This window comes from Manis pentadactyla, chromosome 14, assembly GCF_030020395.1.
Source record: "Manis pentadactyla isolate mManPen7 chromosome 14, mManPen7.hap1, whole genome shotgun sequence".
Taxonomy (NCBI): Eukaryota; Metazoa; Chordata; class Mammalia; order Pholidota; family Manidae; genus Manis; species Manis pentadactyla.
In genome coordinates this window covers 4,353,898-4,373,215 of record NC_080032.1, presented here as the reverse complement: position 1 = coordinate 4,373,215, position 19,318 = coordinate 4,353,898, and the positions used below count along the sequence as shown (strand labels likewise).

Here is a 19,318-nt window from a genome sequence, read left to right as displayed (position 1 = left end):
CAGCAGACGTGCAACTCGGCGGGTCAAGTGAGGTGAAAGGGGCCAGTCACTTCAGGGAAGGGCAGCGCTCTCTCCTCATTCCTCTTTCAAAGTGCACATGGCCTGAAGTCCCATGTTAGAGTGCAAGCAAGGGGCCTCCACAGCAGCACTGACCTGACCATCTACTGTACGCAGACTTGGGCTAAAGGGCCTACGCTACCCAACAACCCCTTCAGACTGCAGGGAGTCCCTGGGGCTGCTGGGCCCATATTCGGTCCATATTATGCTAAGTTAGACAATGTGCTTTGGACAGTGGGGGCTGTGCTAGGATCCTGACAAGGGTAGTGCTGTGCCCCTTGGGAGACCAGCACAAGCAAAGAGCCTCCATAGGAACTTTATTCATTCTTCTGGCCATGGTCTGGAGGGAAGAGGTTACGGGTCCCTCTTGTGGGGCTTGGGCTCTATGCTGCCAGCGTCATTCTCTGAGTCATCTTTGGGCCTGGGCACAGGCTGGAACTTGAGCAGGACAGGCGGATTAAAGACGGAGGCCTTCACAGGAGGGGATGGCGTCTCCTCGGTGCTGTGGCAATCACTACAGGCCGAGGTCCTGTGCAGGAGACAGCCAAGACATAGTCCTAACATGGGACACCAGCACACAGGGCCACTGGAGGTGCACATGACAACACCCCAAACTGTGGGATGGCTCTCAGTGCAGTTCTACTTCCAGAATCTCTCCCGTGGATGTTTGCTCAAGGCTGTTCATTGCATTGCAGCAATGTCTGTGATTATGAAAACCTGGAAACAATGTGAACATCCATCAGGGAACAACTAAAGGAACCATGGTAGCAGACTATTCTGCAGCTATTTAAGGAATGAGGTAGGTCTGTCTATCCTAACAAGACACCCCAGTGGTATGGTAGTAGAAAAAAAACAAGTTGCTGAGAAGTACATGCACTATGATCCTGCTTCAGGTAAAAAATGTGTGTGTGTGCGCATACACTGGACGAGTACACATGGAACTCATAGCAGCAGGAGACTCTTGTATTTTATGTATTCATTTCTGTATTGTGAAATTTTTTCCCATGGAGTAGGTTCTGCTTTTGTAAACTTTTTAAAACCAATGAAATATAATCCATTTCTGGTTGACGCCATGACAGCATAGCTCGTTCATTAAGCAATATGCAACAAGAGCCTAAAAATTGTCCCCATTAGTGAAATAGTTCAACAAGCAAAATACAATGGAGTATTTTGTATCATTATTACTGGTGAATTTAAAAGTATTTTTAAAGAATAGGAAGAAACACATTCCAAAGCTTCCAACTAGGTAACAGACTATCTGTGTACACACTTGTGTATCCACTGGAAAATGCCTATTAACAGAGGTTATTCTGGCAGTGGGAATAAGAGTGGTTTGGTGTGTCTTTTGTGTGTAGTTTTCAAATTGTCTAAAGTAAGTGCATATTATTTTAGAATCTGAAAAATGGTAGTCCTTTTGAAAACTGTTTGTATCTTTCCCCTTATAATTCCACCACAGGAAATTAATCTGAAATTCAAGAACATCTTAACACATAAAGATGTTAATCCCAGCATTAGCTATATACTACTGGGAAACTGGAAAGCCCTTATGGGTTCACGGGAGCACCTAGTGGGGTTAAGTGGGTGATGGCGCTACGTACAGCAGATGTTTATGAACACAGCCAATGAAGCTTGAGCTCAGAAGACTCTCAGGACGTGTGCAACTCCCCAGGGCCTTGATGTTAAGTCACAAAGGTAAAATTGAAAAAGAAGACATTGTCTAATTGAATCACAACTTAATATAAAACTCTACAAAAATAGCCTAGGAAAAGCTAGAAGAAATGCTGGGATGATGAACTAGTCCTGCTATATGGCTCCACTGTTCTGTGAGGACCTGATTATGCTAAACATTTTATTTCTAAAATTTGCTTTGCAACACCACTACAAAAGCATATGCTGACAATCCCTTCTCTGTCACCCAGCAGTCAGTCATTTTCCTACCTCCTTCCGATCTGATTCAATAGCCTATTGCTTCCACTTAGGGGAAATTCATTAATCTACATAATCATGTTTATAATTTTAACACCTGAACAATATTCCATCATTGCATTATTGCACATTTAAGCTGTTTCCAGCTTTTCTCTTTTTAACTGATGCTGCCATAACATTTTTGTCCAGAATTGACTTTTTCTTTCCCTTAATCATCTCCTTGGGGCCAGTTTCCAAAAATTTGAGAACTGCTATGGCACCTGATATGTTTTGGCAGAGTGCCCTTCAAAAGGACTAAGCCTTAAACTTTTGTGCTTCAAAGGACACCATCTAGAAAGTTAAAAAACAACTCATAGGATGGGAGGACATATTTGCAAATCATATGTCTGATAAGGGACTTGTGTCTCTGGCAGTGTTTCAAAATATTAAACACAGTTACCATGCCCCAGCAATTCCACTCTTGAAAGTATACTCACAAAAATTGAAAACTCTGTCTTCACAAAAGCTTCTTCAAGAATGTTCATAACAGCATCATTCACAAAAACCAGAAAGTGGAAACATCAAATGCCCATGAATGGATAAAAAAGCGGTATATCCATACAATGAGATATTATTCAACCATAAAAAGAAGGCCAGCACAGAGAATGTACAACACCAAATGGAACCCTGATGTAAACTATGGGCTTCAAGCAATTGTGATGTCAACGTAGGTCCATCAATTGTCTACCACAAGCACCACTCCGGTGGGTGATGTTACACATGTGTGCACACAGGGCAAGTATTGGAAATCTCTGCATCTTCCTCTCAATTTTGCTGTGAACCTAAAACTGCTCTTTAGAAAAAGTCTTAAAGAAGGAATTAGAGAAACAAGAAATTCGGTACTGATGCATGCTACAACATGGAAGAACCTTGCAAACATTATGTTAAGTGTGAGAAGCCAGACACCAAACACCAGTCTATTGCATGGTTCCACATATAGGAAAGGCCAGAACAGGCAAATCTAGAGAGACAGAAAGTAGGTTATGGTTGCCTAGGGCCAGAGAAGGAGGAGCTGGGTTTAAGAGGGTTTGTTTTTTTTTTCTATGGTGGTAACACATACATAAAATTAACCACTTTAACCATTTCCAAGTATACAATTAAGAGGCATTAGACACACTCACCATGGTGTGTGCCCATCACCACTACCTATTTCCAGAACTTTTTCATCATCCTAATCAGAAATGACCAATTGAGCAATGCCTCCCCATCCCCGCCACCCCAGCCCTGGCAACCTCTAATCTCTTTTATGGCTATGGCTCTGCCTATTCTAGATGCCCCCTGTAAGCAGAATCACACAATAATTTGTCCTTTTGTGTGGACTTATTTCACTTAGGGTAGTGTTTTCAAGGCTCATCCATGTTGTATGTGTCAGAACTTTATCACTTTTTATGGCTGGATAACATTACATTATATGAAGAGGTCACATTTTGTCTTGGATACATTTGGTCTCCTCCTTCTGGTTATTGCAAATGATGGTGTTACTAATGTTCATATACAACTATTGCAAATGATGGTGCTATTAATGTTCATATACAACTATCTGTTTGAGTACCTACTTGTCTTTTAGGGCAGATACCTGGGAGTAGGATTGCTGGGGCAGTTCTCTACTTAACATTTTGCTATGATGCATGAGGACCCACCATACCCTTCCCCACAGCGGCTGGCCATTTTACATTCCCACCAGCCACACACCCACGGTCCAATGGCTCTACATCCTCACCAGCGCTTGCTCTTTTCTATTACAGCCGTCCTAGCAGGTGTGAAGCGGTAACTCACCATGGTTTTCCTTAAATTTCCCTGAGATCCTACAGTGGTGGGCATCTTTTCCTGTGCTCGTTAGCCATTTGTATGTCTTCTTTGAAGATGAATCTACTCAAGTCCTATGCTTGTTTTCTAGAGTGGCTGTTTTTCTGTTGGTGACTTGATTTGCAAATATTTTCTCCCATTCCGAGTTGTCTTTCCCTCCCTTCCTTTTGAGGGGATAAAAAGGTTCAAAAATTGGACTGTGGTGATAGTTGCACAAATGTAGATATGCAAAAAGCCACTGAAGTGTATGTTTTAAATGGATGAATGATATGCTGTGTAGTTATCTCAGTAAAGGATTAAACAAAAGACAAAGCCATTTTCTATTTTCACAGTAAAAATGAGTCTCTTCCTAAAGCCTTGATAGCACAGCATTCTCTTTACTTTGGGTTTTTTGATAAGCTTATAACATACATCCTAGCACCCTTCATGTGTAAGTCTTTCATTACTAAGGGAGCCAAAAACATTTTTAAAGGTGTGCTTTCTCTTTGGGTGTCTTCTTGGGTAAACTTTCTATCAACTGGGAATTTAGAATCATCTTTACAGAACTATATGAATTTCTTACATAAGAAGTCACATGAACTCTCATTCATTGCTGGTGAGAATGCAGAACAGCACAGCAGCTTTGGAAGACAGTTTGGTGGTCTCTTACAAAACCAAATCTATTATCACCATATGATCCAGCAATCACGCTCCCTGGCATTTACCCAGAGGAGCTGAAAACTATATCCACATAAAAACATGCATACAGATGTTTATAGCAGCTTCGTTCATCATTGTCAAAAGTCGGAAGCAACCGTGATGTCCTTCAGTAGGTGAATACATAAAATGTACATCCAGAAAATGGAATATTATCAGTGCTAAAAAGAAATGAACTATTAAGCCATGGAAAGACATGGAGGAACCTAAGTCAAATAAGCCACTCTGAAAAAGCTACAGTAGGGTTCCAACTGTATGACAGCCTGGAAAAGGCAAAACTATGGAAACAGTAAAAAGGTCAACAGTAGTTAGAGGTTAGGGGAGGGAGGACGAATAACTAAAGCACAAAGGACTGTTAGGGCAGTGAAGCTACTCTGTATGACATGATAATGGTGGGTACTTGTCCTCAGACCTCTGTCCAAACCCAAAGAATGTGCACCCCAACAGGGAGCCCTAACGTAAACTGGGACTGGGTGATTATGATGTGTCTGGATAGGTTCAGCAATTGTAACAAACCACTCTGGTGGGAGAGGCTGCTAGTGGGGGAGGCTGTGTCTGCACAGGGGCAGGCAATACACTGGACCTCTCAGTACTTTCTGCTCCATTTTTCCTGTGCATCTACAATCCCTCTAAAAGTTTTTTTTTTTTTTAAGTCATCTGATGCAGTGAAGTTGGTAGTCTAAATTACACTTTGGAATAACACTCACTGACATTACTGAGTACTTAACAACACCATGAGTGGAAAAAACAAATGATAAAAAAGAAAAAAGCCTGTTCAGTAGTCCCTCCTTTGCAAAACAGGCATGTGTATAAACCACAGGACTGCCCACTGTGACAGAACTGCGCCCTTTCTCGTAGGCCTCTTGAGTTTCTCGTTTCTGATTTCTTACCATTACCAATATTAGGAGGGGGAACAATTTTTCCTGCAGCCTCGATTCCATTACAGACCTTCCTGGAAGTGGAAAGGACCGTCATATGGGACATTTTTCCAGCTGCCATACACACTGCCATGATGCCAGTCAGAGGCTGGGCTGGGGCCATGCCGGGGCAGTGTTTGGCCCCAGGGAGGCTCAGAGGCACACTTACCAGGGGAAGTCAGGGCCATGGAGCTTGTCTGGACTGTTCCCAGCCAGGTACGAGAAATGGACGCGTCCAGGGTTGAGGACCACAGGGGTCAGATCTACTATGTGGCTACAAGACAGGGCAGAGAGGAGGATGTCAGGCAGGCCCTCCCTAGCCTCGGGGTGCACTTCTATGATGTGGGCATAAGGACTCCCCTACATAGAGCAGACCTCGGAGCCTGGACTCCTCCCCTGAAAATAAGAATAACCACACTCAGAATTAACTAAGAAGTAGGGAGAAATGGCAAACAAGCTTGGCCCACAACATGCTCACAAAATCCTCTTCAAAATTTCTCATTTGCCATGAGCCCAGAATAAATTCCTTCCACCTCTTTGGGTTTGATGACAGGCTAGTCCAGTTTAATTTCACTGTAGACCTTGAAACTTCTCTGTTTTCCACCTGCAGGAAACAAAGGAAATCTTAGGACAAGCTTGGGGGCCTCGCTGTGAAGAGAAACACCTTATACAAGGACTATGACAACCACCTGAATGTCATTCATTCAACAAGTTATCTCAGGCTCATCGCTGGTGCCCACCCTTAGCTCGGCATTAGGGAGACAGGAGGGGCTGGGGGCTGGAGGGCTGCCTGCGGTGAGAGTGCAGGTGACGCAGGAGCCAGGAGAGGCAGGACTTAGAAAGGCACTGAAGAGGCACTCAGAGGGCGGCAGGGAGTGCACCATGGCCCACGGGGAGAGGCAGGCGTGGGGCTGCAGACGTGGTCCTCCACCTGTCCTCTGGGAGGATTCTGCCAGAGCACTTGGGACTGCCCTGCCCAGCTGAGGCCAAGCAGGTGGAGCTCCACGCCTTCAACCACACCCCACCATTCAACCAGAGCAGCCCCCCTTCGGTCTGCTTCAGCCATTGCCGCTCCACCCAACTGTGTGCACAGAAGGTTCTGCTGCTTATATACAAAGTTCTGAGAGCCACTGCTGTGGGCGCAGAAGAGCCCCCAGGGTGCTTCTGAACAGGGGGGTGAGGATGCACCCACTGACCGACTCGCTGGGCAGCACAGGGAAGGGGCCAAAGACTCTGGGCATAGTGTACACAGGGGCCACCGGGGCAGCCATGATGGTGGCAGTTGGTGGCAACGATGGAGGTGCCGGCAGAGCTGATGGCAGGCACGCAGAGGTGGGTTGGTCCCGCAAAAGGATGGGTTCTGGCTTCCTTCTCTTCTTCTTGGCACCTATGACCAAAAGTGCTAGTGAGTGCCTACCCTGCAGCCAGAACAGGGCAGAACGGGGGCCAAACACAGCGGTGCAGGGGCTCCACACAGTCCCTCCACCAAGGGCCCCGCCAAAGGGCATCGTGGAACAACACCTAGAGCCACTGTTGACAGGAGCCAACATACACCATCTTACCAAACCCAGAACTACCCCTCGGGGAAAGGCGGCCTTTGTCTCTATCTTACACGTGGAACTGGAAGCTCCAACCATAGGAGGCACACGCAGGACCCATCCCCTGCCATCTAACTCCAAGGGCGGAATTTCGCAGGCAGTGCTGGAGTGTCACGCCTGAGGGCGGGGCGGGGCCCAGGCAGGTCGGTCTGCCAGCCAGCCCCACACATCTTGGAAGGCTGAGCCTGCCAGCAACCTCAGGGGTATCCAGGCCCTGGACAGTGAGCCTACTGACTACACCCAGACCAGGGCCGCCTGGGGGTGGGCAAATGGCCCTTCCTCTGTGAGAAACCCACATGGAGGAGGTCTCGCAGAGGTGGGCTCAGGGAGGTAAGCTTTGGGGGTTCACTCCCTCCTATCTCTCCCCATTGGCTCTTCCTCCTGCAATCAACAAGTCTGGCTATTTCTGTTCAGAGTTGGAAATCACCAGCAAACTCCTCACACAGCCCACCAGAATGGCTCATCCAGAATGACAGTCACCACCACTGCCTGGGAACACTGGCCTGGAGGCTGAGGGCCGGCCCCAGGAGCAACCCAGATCTGAGCTCAAGTGGAATCCCCCAGGCAAAGAGGGCCCCCCGAGGTCATACAGAACAAAGCCCCACCACCAATGGAGTGTATCACTGAACATACGCACATGAAAAGAACGAAACCCGAATCTAATCAAGGCTTTAGAGCGACTGTCCAAGAAATACAGGCAGAGGAGGATCAAAATGACCACCACCAGGGGACCATGACAACAGATATGAATTCATAAAGTGGGATACCACAAAAGACAACAGTTTTTCAGGTTCATGAGTTGGTGGGGAAAAAAGGGAGGGCATCCCATCTCAAAGGGGACTTCAACAGATGTGGCCTCGGGCCCTCATTTGTCCTCCATGTGGTCAGTAACGTGGCCCCTTTCCATTTCACTCTCACAAGTGTCCCAAGGTGGACACAAATTATATCGTCACAACAGGGAAAAGGAACCTAAGAGGTCTGACACCTAAACCAAGGTGTGGGCCTTGCTGGGTCCTGACAACAGACCAAGTGTGTAACGACCCAGGGAGGACGAAGGATCAGCCAAATGTCAGGGAACTCTCAAAAGCGAAACACGTGGCAAGATGGGGAGAACAACCAACTTTGGGTGACCGGGCTGGAGTGTTGATTCGCTAGTTCTGTTGTTTTCAAAAATGAAGACTTTAATAAGTCTTCAAAATTTAACAAAACAAGTGCCAAGCACAGGACCGGGGACAAGGCGTCCTGGGTCGAGCTTGCTGGATTCCTGGGGCCTGGCAGAGGCGGGGCCTCACCCTGTGAGTAGAGGTGCACGCGGTGGATGCGCTCCTTCAGCTGTTCCAGGCGCTGCCGCATCTCCAGGGCGCCCACGGTGTTGCAACAGTTCAGCTCCCCCTGGACGGCACAGACGAACTTCGCCTGCGACAACAGCGGGCGAGGAGGAGCAGAGGGAAGCCGCTGCATGAGACGCCTGCCCGCTGCTCTCCCCAGGCCGCGCCGCCGCGGTCTTCTGGGGCACCCTACCCTGCAGCTCAGGCTCGGCTCGCCGACCGCCCCCCAACCCAACCGCAATCCCCTCTCCTCGGAGCTCCGCCCTGGAGGTCAGTCCGCAGCCCGCCGGCCGGCCGCACCCAGAGGAAGGAGAGGAGCCCGCGCCGCTCGCGCTCGGCCTGTTTGCTCCGGCGCACCACCCTCTCGGCCAGCGTGGGGTTGCTGTCGAGGCTGCGGAAGAGGCGGCGCAGCGCGCGCTCCGTGTAGGTCACCGCCTGCCACTCGAAGTCGTCTTCGGAGATGAGCTGGCAGAAGGTCACGCTCTGGGGGAACTCGCCGTCGAACTCGTCCAGGACCTCCATCTCGGAGGGGTGACGGGCGGTCCCGGGTGCCTGGGGGTGGAGCGGCCGTCGGGGCTGGGCCGCCGAGAGGCTCGGGGCTCGGCGCCCCCCTCCCGCCCCGGGCCGGGGAAGAAGGGCCACTCTCGCAGGCCAGGGCTCGGGTCACCGTGGGTGGCAGCGACCCGATGGGGAGGCGACCGCGGGGACGCACCGGCTCTCTTCCACAGCCGCCGTTGCTCCCTCTGCTCCAGCCGCCGCGGCCCCGGCGCTCGCGAACCCCCGAGCTCGCCGGCTGGAGCCAGAGGCCGCGAGACCGGCGCACGTGACAATGCCCGCCGCTCTGGGCATGCGCTCTCGCGCCTTCGACGAGACGAACACAGTTCTGCGCAGTGGAGGCCCGTCCCAATGGGATACAGCAGGGCTTTGATGAGGGCCACGCCAAGAACTAGTCAGCATCTGACTTTTCCAGCCTTTTAAGGCCGTCACCACTAGGCCGACCTCCAGCCCCCTCTCCGTCCCAGCTGCTCCCCCTCTTCCTGTCTGCAGACATTGCCCGAAGGATTTACTCTGCGCCTAATTCCTCTAGCCCCGGACTCTTCACCCTCTTCCTCCCCAGCATCAAACCCACCCCTCTCCACCTTCTATCCTTTCTCCTCCCATTCACAACCGCTTTGCCTTGTACTTGAGGTTGCCTCTTCACCACCATTCCGGCTGCTCCTTACGCGTTTCAGAAGGTCCGGTCTTCGCCATACCATCTTGGACGATCTTACCCAATTCTTGGTCCCAGCCCAGAGCTGACTTTCCTGACCCGACCCTGTGTCTCAGGTTCAGACCTCCCTTGAGCTCCAAATCCACATCCAAGTGTTCATTGGGTGTATTTCAGACATCTCATGCCGAGCACATCCAGAATGGCACACAGCTGCTCACTTACGAAGCAGAAACCTGCTTCTCTTTTCCCTCTCCGACTCGGTCAGTGCTGACACCACCACCCATCCCAGCCACTAGTGAGGGGGGTGCACCTTCGACTGCTTCCTCCCTGCCCATCCACACGCCCCCATCAGCCCTGAGATGTACAGGGTACCTGAGAAATCTGAAAGTTTTCACCTCCCACTGCCAAACCACCAGCCCCCAGCCTCAGCTCTCCCTGCCACAGGCGGTGGCACTCACTTCCTCCTGCTCTGAGGTCAGAGAGCGAGTTGGAGATAACCAAGGAGGGAGCAGGTCCAGCCTGTGTATTTGCCCAGGGGTGCAGGCCAACTTGGATACACCTGGGTTCAAATCTCCCTTATGCTTCCTGACTCCTGTGACTTACAAAATGAGATTTCACTCTAAAATTTACTGTATGTTCCTTTTTATAAACAGGATAAGCATCTTCTGAAAGGTCAAGCAGACCCCTGATTAATTCCCCCCCCATCATGTTTTGCTAATAATATTTCATACTTTAGACATTTATTTGCATTTCTAAAAAGTGTATTGGGCCCTTCCTTTGTGCCAGGCACTGGCAAAAGAAATAAAAAATGGCCTGATCCTAGCCTCAGAAACTTCTGGTCCAATGGGGACCTCAGCCACAAGGAGAGAATTTAGCTCTAACAAGCTCTGCTAGAAGGACACTGGATGTTGCAGAGCCCAGGAAAGGCTTCCCAGAGGGAACCTTTGAGCAGAGCCCTGAGTTTACAGGGTATAGAATTTGCACAGGAGAAAGGGTGGCCACCTCTAACCATGGCACCTGAACCAAGGGAAAGGGAGGATAGGCCTAAGTTAGTGGCCTTGGGATGGAGAAACCCTATTGAAGGGGCCAGGCTTGGGAGGAGAGGAATATGTGTCATTACCCCTCATCCTTCCTACTGGGAGCCGGGACTTCTACCTCCAGGGTAGGAGTGAAGCTGGTATATTGATGTACTCAGCCAGGGGTGAGGGATACTTCCAACTATCTATGTGGAGATCTGGTCCTCCTTTTAAGGAGACAGACTTGAATGATTGTCACCAGGCACATAAAAACCTTTTGCATTGAATCAGGCCCTGATCGTACAGATGGCCCTGCGAGCACACCTGTGGGACCAGGTTCCTTGGCAGTTCAGCTCCAATCCCCCTAGTTGCAGCTACGATGATGGGCATGCCAGGCACCTCACAGTCCCTCCTGCAGGCTCAGGACAGCATATCTCCCTGTGAGAAAACAAGCTGGCATGGTTGGTGGGCATCAACTGCAGGCTTCATATCCCAAGTCCACCTACCCACCCCAGATAGTGCTACTCCTGCTGAGAACCCAAAAGAACATTATCTCCAGAATCTGGCCCTCCTGCATGTCTTCAAGAAGGGCTGAGCCCTTTTTGCCTCCAGGTCAAGGATGAGCTGGGCCTGAGCAGGCCCTGGCAGATCGTCCATGGAAAACAACGGGTCTCTATTTCTCTACAAAGCCCAGACCAAACCTGGAGTCCCCAGTCTTACCATGGGAACTGGTGTGGAAAGATACGCTCAAACCAGAGCTTTTCTGAATCCAGAGCCTCTGTGCCTGCACGTATCCAGCCAAGAACCAGATGGAGAGCTTGTGGGATGATTGCCCCAGCCTGCATTCACCTAATGCTCTAATGGAGGATCCAGCCCAGCTCTGCACCTGCACTTAACTGCTGGGAAGTGTAAGGCAGCAAAACTACCTCCCCCAGGCACTGTGGGTGGGCTAGGCCTGACCGATGCCCTTTCATCATTGCACTGCTTCCCAGCAGCCCACAGTAGTGCAACAGGGAAAGAGTGTCAGGCAGGCCTTCCAGTGCCTCTCCTGGTGGTCCATAGGGTTCTGAGACGTGGAATGCAGGCGCACTGGGGTGGGGCCTGTGTCTGGAGGAAGGGTGCCCTCTGACCTCAGAGGCCCAGGCCTGGGCAGATCTCAAGTTTCCATGGAGAAGGGAGTGAGCTGGGCAAGTGGGGGAGGCCTGCAGGCCCAGAGGGCCTGCTTGGCCTGGCAAGGAGAGGAAGGTGTGGGGGAGGGGGTCCCCAAGGCTGGTTCCAGATGCTTTGACAATATCATTGCACTGCTTCTCAGAGCACAGTAGTGCAACCTAGTCAGAGCACCTGCAGCCAGCAGGGGGAGGGTGAACCCCACCCCCACCCCTAATACACGCAAGGCGGGAAGCTCAACCGTGGGTGGGTGGGGCTAGAGGCCCAGTCCTGGGCATCAGGGTGTGGAGGAGGATTTCAGCAGGGCTGCAGTCCTCAGGGTCTTCAGGACCGCAGGGCACCCGGACCTTCCTCAGCAAGCTCCAGACTGCGGTGGGGGCGAGACCCCAGACTGAGGAGTAGCTCCCACCCCAAAGCAGGAACAGACAGGGGAGGAGGCGCCCACACAAAGGAGAAGGCCCCGCGTTCCACCTCAGTCCGAAGCCCACTCGCGCCCCGGGTGGGAGTGGGTACAGCCCCACGACCCTGTGCCCTCACCCGGCCCTCGGGGTCCGGGAGAAGAAGGGTGGCCCCACTCCAGACGACGCCCGCGTGGTGGCTCAGGCCCCTTCCCTGGCCCCTGGACCGCAACTTGGGCTCCGCGTTCTGTCCTAAAAGATTCTGTGCTCGGTGGTCCAGCGAGGAGCAGAGGAACGGGGGAGGCCTCCCGCCCTTCTGGAGTCCCCTGCCCGGAGAGGGCGCCCGGGCTCCGGGCTGCGCCCCTCCACACAGTCCCGTGGGGTGGGGCCGCCCGCCCGCGCCCCCCATCTGGGACCCTGCTACTCACGCGACAGGACACCCCTTGAGCCCCGAACCAGCGCAGGACGCGGAGGCTTAGCGGGAGATCAGTCCTGTAGGTCATTCGCCCCTATCGTCCCCACCAGGACGACCCCGCACCTCATGGCGCCCTCTCTCCCGCCGGCTCCATCTTTAACCCGCTGACAGTCGGCGCGGCTCGGCCACCGCCTCCTTAGCATAACGCCGCGCTCATTGGCCAGCGCCGGCGCGGAGCTTCGCCTCCCTCGTGCCTATTGGCTGAGACAAAAAAGATTTCAAAATAGCCTTCGGGTTCCTATTGGCCTGACGCGCGCCTAGTCTTCTGCCCCGTGGTTTTAACAATGAGTTCTACAAACACTTTCTCCCCATTCATAACTTATCAAAAGGAACTTTGCCCGCCTTTTCACAGCTCCAGCCTCCGCGAGTTTTCCAGCGTGCTGGGAAGAGCTCTAGGAAGCCCCGTGGTTGGCGCCGGCAGCGAGGCTGATCGCACAGGAGAGGGGGGCTGTCAAGCCCACCGTGGAGCAGGGCTGCAAGTTGCCTCGTTTTGTGTGCTGACTTCTCTCCCTGAGCCTCTCCCAAACGGGATGTTCGGCCGTTGTGTGCTTTCTGGACGGGGTAGCCCTCCTCCCTACCAAACTCCATTTCATTGTCCGGCTTGACCCAAGTGGGATTTGCCCGAAGCCTCCCGGGTAGGCCTGGGCTGCAGAGAACGTGCCCTTGAGCCCATGGAGCCTTGTGGATCTGTGCGAAGTGCAACGAAGGGATGTTGGCTTGGGTTCCTCTGTGACTGCGATCCATTTTGTGGATAAGCATTCACTAAGTGCCTGCCCTCAGCTGACAGCCGGGCAGGATACAGACCACCTGGCCCTCACATAGTTGGGTGTGTTTGTTGTATGTTTAGGCTACTGTACATCTGGCCCCCCTCCTGTTTCTTCCTCTTAGTCCAAGGGCTGAGAGCAAATGTTTTTGAGACAGGCAAACATGGATTTGAATCTTCACGAACCTCTTTTGTAAAATTAAGACGATAACCAGGAGCAAATGAGATGCTGTGTAAATGCTGGCCCAGTGCCCAGTACTTAATGTTCAGTAAATGAGAGCTCTGCTGCCACTGTAGTTTTAAGTTTTGGTCTTGTCCTGCATTCTGCCTGGAGCCGTCTTACCTGCTCCCACAGCTTCTGCCTTGGTTTCCTAAGGACTCTTACATGCTTGCCCTGTCTGTTTATGCTCTAAATTAACACTCCTCACTTAGATGTGTGTGGTAGTAGGGAGGTAATAGAGGGAAGTGGACTCTTGCAGCCATGGGTGGACCAGAGGAGTGCCTCTTGGATATGCAGAGTGTGGCCCACACTGCTGGTGCCCTGCCCACATCCCAGAGCACTCACCTCCACGGAGGATGCTCCCTTTAAGTACTGTGGCTCTGCCTGAGGGCTTTATTCTGGCTGTAGCCCTCAGGACACTTCCCAGAATACAGGGCAAGGGCTGCAGAATGATGCTCCTACCTTCCCAGCAGCCCTCAGTCGATGAAGATACTTTGGTTGGATAAGTACCCCCATCTCCTTCGCCCGTGGTTGCGATAGCTTCCATGCATGCTCTACCCTAGGTCCCAGAGCTCCCCAGCGGGATTAGGCTCCAGAAGCCCACAGGAACTTGCTCAGTAATGCAAACTCCACCGGTTGTCTGCCTTCTCCCACCATGGTCTCATTCCTCTGGCTCAGTGTTTTCTGGGATTGCCTTCCAATAATCGACTGGCATTCCAACCCTGTCTCAGGTCATGTGAGTGATGGGAGAGGAGTGTAGACTTACAGACAATGCTTAAGAGGTTTGTCAGTGGAGGGATCAATGTTTGAGCAGAGCAGGAGCTCATGGGGGAGAGGGTGGGAGGTTAAGGACCCAGGGCCTGCACACAGTTCTTCTCCCCTCAGGTGTCACAATCTGCTAGAGCTTTCACCCACCCCAATAAGGTAAATTGACTTCTAAAATGTAAGGTGCTCTGCCCACACTTCTCCAAGACCCTTCCAACCATTTGCTACCTCCAGCTTCTTCTTGGGCTTATCCTTATTCAGGAAAGTGGCCCCACCTGGGCCAAGTTAGCAAGTCCACGCAGCCTGTAGTCTCCATTATAACCTCTAGAGGTCACCCACACACCAGCAAAATTAACCTACCTTCTCTGATTAGGGCCCTCTTTTTTCTTGTTCCTGCTTTGAAGTTGCAATGATTTGCCACCCAAATTGTTCCCCTTCATCCAGGAAGCCTTCCCAGATCTCTGCAGGTAGCAGTTCCCAGCGGTTACCTTCTCCCTTGTGATATCTTTTGAAGTTCTGTTATCTCCTCGGGACCTTGGAAGATTTTAATGGAGGCCCGAGATGCCACATGCCTGGGCAGACTGTGGGTGTGGGGTGCCATTTGCACCAGGACTGAGGGAAGCTGTGATGCTAACTTCCAGCAGATGGGCAGTATCCTGGCCTGGTACTTGAGCAAAGGCAAGTGTCAAGACTGCCATAACTGCTAGGGGAGGGGTGCCAGGAGAATGGGGGGCCCCACCCCAGCTGGCAGGGAGTGGGACTCCCACTCCTCCTGAGGCCCTGGCCCTGGCCCCAGGCCTTACCAGAAAGGTTCATGAAAGTCTTGGGCTGGAAAACTGGGGTTACTTACCATCAGACTATCTAAAGGAGAAGGGGACTCTGGTCACCCACAGCAGTGCTTGAGTGCATAGAAGATCATTAAAAAGGTTTGATTGGTTTCAGCTGTCAAGTTGTGCTGAAGACAAAGGTTTTGCACCAAGGAAGAGATGGTAAACTGGGCCATGGTAAACACAGCCCATGGAGGGCTGTGAACCCCCAGACTCACAGTAAAACACAATCACAGACCAACATTCTTTAATCACAAAGGTACTTGAGAACCCCTACAAACCAAAGTCTCCACCAAGAGTAGCCCAGCAGATGCCCCACACCCTGCTGACCTCCATCCACCCACCCAGGTGCTCAGAGTTCATCATGACCTGCAGAGGGATCCATGCTGGGCTTGATGAAGATGCCTTCCATGGCCTTCCATGTATTGTGCATGTTGGCGCTGGGCATGCCATGCACCTCATGTTGCCCACGAATGGGGCTTCCATACTGCTCTCCCGTAATCGACAGGAACACAGAGGTGCCCACGTGCTGGAAGCGCACAGCAGCCTCCCTTGCCCAGTGCTGCCCTGAGCAGCGCACTGTCCACAGGTCCAGGTCGTCACCCTCACCGTCTTCCCCAAAGGCACTAACCTCCTAGGGGTGAGGAGGTGGAGAACGGTCACCACAGAGGGCACACTGAGTCCCCTAAGGTCACTTGCTTGGCAGAAGCACTCACACTCAGGATACTGGGCCTTGGGTCTTTCCTTGAGCCTCTGCTTCCACAGCTGCAAAATGGACCACCACTACCCCCACCCCAGACACCCAGCAGGCCCTCCCCAACAAGGATTCTTCTAACGCGCATGCCTCACCTCATCTCTCTGGGAGATAACCACTGGCCCCCACAGAGCTAAGGCCTCCTCCTCTCTCCTCCACATTTCCCGTCCTAACCCCTCTGACCCTCACTCCGCATAAAGGTCAACCCCTCAGGCTGACAGTCAAGGTCTCTATCTCATAATTTTTCTTCTGAGAACTCCCCAAAAGCACCACCCCACACCCTCCCTCACCAGCTCCCCCCGCCCCCACCCAGTTCCAGTGAACTCCAAGCACAAGCTCTTCCCCAGCCCCCTGTCTCCCCTCGGTGGCCTGGAGGACTCCTACTCATCCCTCCATACCCAGCCTGAGTCCCTCCTCTCCACTGGAATTCCCCACTCCCCACACCAAAGGCCGCGCAGATCCCTCTCCGGTGTCCAGCTGGCCCCCAGAAGAGAAACTGTTCAGCCAGGTCTCTCTTCTCTGTCTCTGTTCCGGGCCAAGAGTTCCTAGGCGCGGGACCCCAACCAAGTCACCCTGTGTCCCAAGAAGGGGCGCCCAGTAAGCACTTCTGAACTGAAATTCCAATTTCACAGAGCAGGCTGAGGCTTAGAGCAGGCGAGAGGAAGGGCTGAGGCTCTGTCCCCGGCCCCTCGTCCACACACCAGGAGCCTCTCCTGGGGCTGGTAAGGGGGCTCACCTGGTTGCTGGACAGCGGCGACGGGAAGTGGTGCGTGTGCAGGTTCTTGCCGGTGAGCACGTGCGTCAGCCGCACCGCCTGCCCGCAGCGCACGGGGGACCCGCGCGGGCACCCGCTCTCCGAACCGCCGCGGATCCGCCAGTAGCTATTGGCGTCGTCAGATGACTGCACGCCTGTCACCGACTGTTGGCCGCTTCCTGAGGGGCGACACCCCCACCCCGGGGTCTAGCTCAATCCCGGAACTCCCCACCCTTAGCCGGACGCCATAAAGTTTCCCAGACAACCTCGACCCTGGGACCCAAACGACTCACCTCCAGCCCCCCTAGCCCCCGGCTAAAGGCTCCTTGCCTCTCCACTCCCGGACTACCCTCCTCGCCCCGATCTCCCAACGATTCCCTCAAACCGCCGGTCCTTGTCCCCCTCGATCCCCCAACAACTCCAGTCCCCCAGCCCGGCTCCCTGATGATTCCCACATTCCTGGCCCGAAGATCCCCCACGACCACCCCGCCTTCAAACTCCCTGCCCCGGGTCCCGCCCTCTGGAGGTGCTCCAGTCCACCGCCCCGCGCACCAGATCCGTATTTGATGTCGTGCGAGTGCAGCCGCACCCTGTGCTGCGTGTTGAACAGCTTCAGCACCGACCCGCAGGTCACGAGCTCCACGCCGGGCTTGGCGGCACGGCTGCCCGCCGCCAAGAGCGCCAACAGCAGTCCCAGCTGCGCCAGTCCAGCAGCTCGACCACAGACCGCGCTCCACATCGCCCCGGCAGGGCTCCGGCAGCTCAGGTGCAGGGGCAGTTTCCGTCTCCGCCACCGGCCAATCCGGTTTAGCAGAGCCCGTCGCGGCAGCCAATCGCCGGCCCTTACGGCGCTCCATTGGGCCGGCCTAGAAGGGACCCGCCCTCAGCTTTCAAGAGCAGAGGACGGGAGGGGCTGGAGACACGAAGAGGGTTTTGATTGGTCCACGCTTCCGAAGACTCACCAATGAGTGCCAAGAGAAAGCTGATGCTGCGCCAAGTGACGTAAGAGCCGCCAGGGGAGGCTGCTGGTGAGGGTGTGCCACCCTGGGGCTGTTGGGCCCCTGGACACCTGGCTCAGGATCCAAAGACCCAGCAGGCACAGGTTCACGAAGCCCCTTGATGCCAGATCTCTGGGCTCTCAATCATGGTCACTCCCTGGTACCCTGGGTTCACAGCTGTAGGGTCTTGAGGTTGCTTGACCACTAAATTTGTGTGGTCACAAAGTCGACGGATCTCAGTAATCTCTCACCTGGTCCTTCAGTCAGTGGTCCCCGAAATTAATTAAATCCTCAGTCACCCAGTCATGGCCCCCTCTCTTACATGGGTCATCTCAGTCCCTGGACTCTGGCTTTTCTGAATTCCCCTGGCCACACACGGGCTCTTTTCATTGCAGAATCTCACGGTCACTAGGCCCTTGGGAAACAGAGGGCAGCAAGGAGCTGTGCTGTCCGTAGACAGCTTCTCACCAGAAAGCCCCAAAGCTGTCTTAAGAAACCAGAACCCAGAAACCAAGTGACTGGGAGCACCAAGCCTGGGTGACTGTCATCCCAGGTTTCCGTCACAAATGTGTCTCAGTCTCACTGTTTTCTAAGAGGGCTGTAGGCTCAGTCTTCAAGGGAGAAAAACTTACACCACCATTTATTTATTTATTCATTGAACATACTTATGTTGACTGCATTGCAGGCCCTGTGCTGGGAGCTGCAGGGGAACTGGCTCTGGGCTCCATTACACGATAGGCTGACTACCCATGCACGTGGGGCACTTGCAAACAGGCAGAAAAGTTTAATTAAATCATTCATTTACATTCAGAAAATCCAGAGTAGAGTCATTTAAATTACAGCACCATGTTATTTTGGGTTTTTCATGTTTGCTATTGTTTTTATTTTGAATTACATCTGGGATAAGGTACCTCATTCTTTTCAGCGCTTAAAGTGTCTAAATTGCTAATGGTCGGCTCTGGAACACACAGACCCTGCTCTTGAGGGGCCTCCACTCCCTCAGTGGAGGGCTATAACACAATCTGGGAAGCAATGGATGTGTCGTGTCCTCTTGGACATACCAACAAACATCTCAAACTTAATATGTCAAAAGCAGAATTCCTGTTCTCCTCCAAACTGCTCCTCCCCCAGGCTTCCAAGTAATGCCACCTCCATTGACCTCAGTTCAACACCAAACATGGGATTCTCTTTGAGTCCTCTCTTTATCCCACTCCTCACACCTAATGCAATGCATCTTGATGGCTGTAACTCCAAAACAGATTGTGAAGCATCTCTCCTGTATCCCTATCAAGCCTGTATTCCACCCTAATCAAGCCACCCCTTCTCCCCTCCAAGTATCTAGCACTGCCTCCTGACAGATCTTCCTACTTCTCAGGCCCTTCCAAGACATTCTCCACACAGGAAAGTGATTAATGTATCAAATCATGCCGGCCATCTGCAGAAAGCTTCCAATGTCTTCCCATTGCATATAGGACCAGAGGATAGTGGGAAGCAGCAGGCAATCTTCCTGACAGGCAGAGACAGGAGTCCAAGCATAACAGAGACCCCCAAACTGGAGCAGGAGAAGCCAATGTGGCTCTCCCTTACCTCCTGTGGCCTCATGG

The 19,318-nt window shown here is 52.6% G+C and overlaps 2 protein-coding genes across 3 annotated transcripts; both read right to left on the bottom strand.

Annotated features, from left to right (window-relative positions):
* Positions 1-249: 249 nt before the first annotated feature.
* On the bottom strand, positions 250-9,491 carry LOC130680701 (uncharacterized). 2 transcript variants are annotated; one of them, XM_057491852.1, is made up of 7 exons: positions 9,080-9,491; positions 8,668-8,919; positions 8,332-8,455; positions 6,638-6,828; positions 5,975-6,045; positions 5,611-5,715; positions 252-586 (listed from the first exon to the last, which is right to left on the bottom strand). In XM_057491852.1, exons 2-7 carry the CDS (start codon positions 8,887-8,889, stop codon positions 412-414), a joined length of 888 nt encoding a protein of 295 aa, XP_057347835.1. In that variant the 5' UTR covers positions 8,890-8,919; positions 9,080-9,491; the 3' UTR covers positions 252-411. The 2 variants fall into 2 exon arrangements, with proteins under 2 accessions (XP_057347836.1, XP_057347835.1); XM_057491853.1 differs by lacking the exon at positions 9,080-9,491 and having other exon boundaries at positions 250-586; positions 8,668-9,064.
* Positions 9,492-15,438: 5,947 nt separating this feature from the next.
* SDF2L1 (stromal cell derived factor 2 like 1) lies at positions 15,439-17,505 on the bottom strand. The gene is made up of 3 exons (XM_057491743.1): positions 17,269-17,505; positions 16,699-16,895; positions 15,439-15,842 (listed from the first exon to the last, which is right to left on the bottom strand). The coding sequence occupies exons 1-3, from the start codon at positions 17,453-17,455 to the stop codon at positions 15,561-15,563; spliced, it is 666 nt and encodes a 221-aa protein (XP_057347726.1). The 5' UTR covers positions 17,456-17,505; the 3' UTR covers positions 15,439-15,560.
* Between the last annotated feature and the right edge of the window lie 1,813 nt (positions 17,506-19,318).

Excerpts from the sequence above, each read along its gene's own strand:
- LOC130680701 (XM_057491852.1), bottom strand. The coding sequence starts at position 8,889 with ATGGAGGTCCTGGACGAGTTCGACGGCGAGTTCCCCCAGAGCGTGACC. Across the intron at positions 8,456-8,667 it reads GGCTCCTCTCCTTCCTCTGG|GCGAAGTTCGTCTGTGCCGT; the intron begins GTGCGGCCGGCC and ends CTGTTGTCGCAG. Across the intron at positions 587-5,610 it reads CATGGCCCTGACTTCCCCTG|GACCTCGGCCTGTAGTGATT; the intron begins GTAAGTGTGCCT and ends TCTCCTGCACAG.
- SDF2L1 (XM_057491743.1), bottom strand. The coding sequence starts at position 17,455 with ATGTGGAGCGCGGTCTGTGGTCGAGCTGCTGGACTGGCGCAGCTGGGA. Across the intron at positions 16,896-17,268 it reads CGACATCAAATACGGATCTG|GAAGCGGCCAACAGTCGGTG; the intron begins GTGCGCGGGGCG and ends GTCGCCCCTCAG. Across the intron at positions 15,843-16,698 it reads CGCCGCTGTCCAGCAACCAG|GAGGTTAGTGCCTTTGGGGA; the intron begins GTGAGCCCCCTT and ends CCTCACCCCTAG.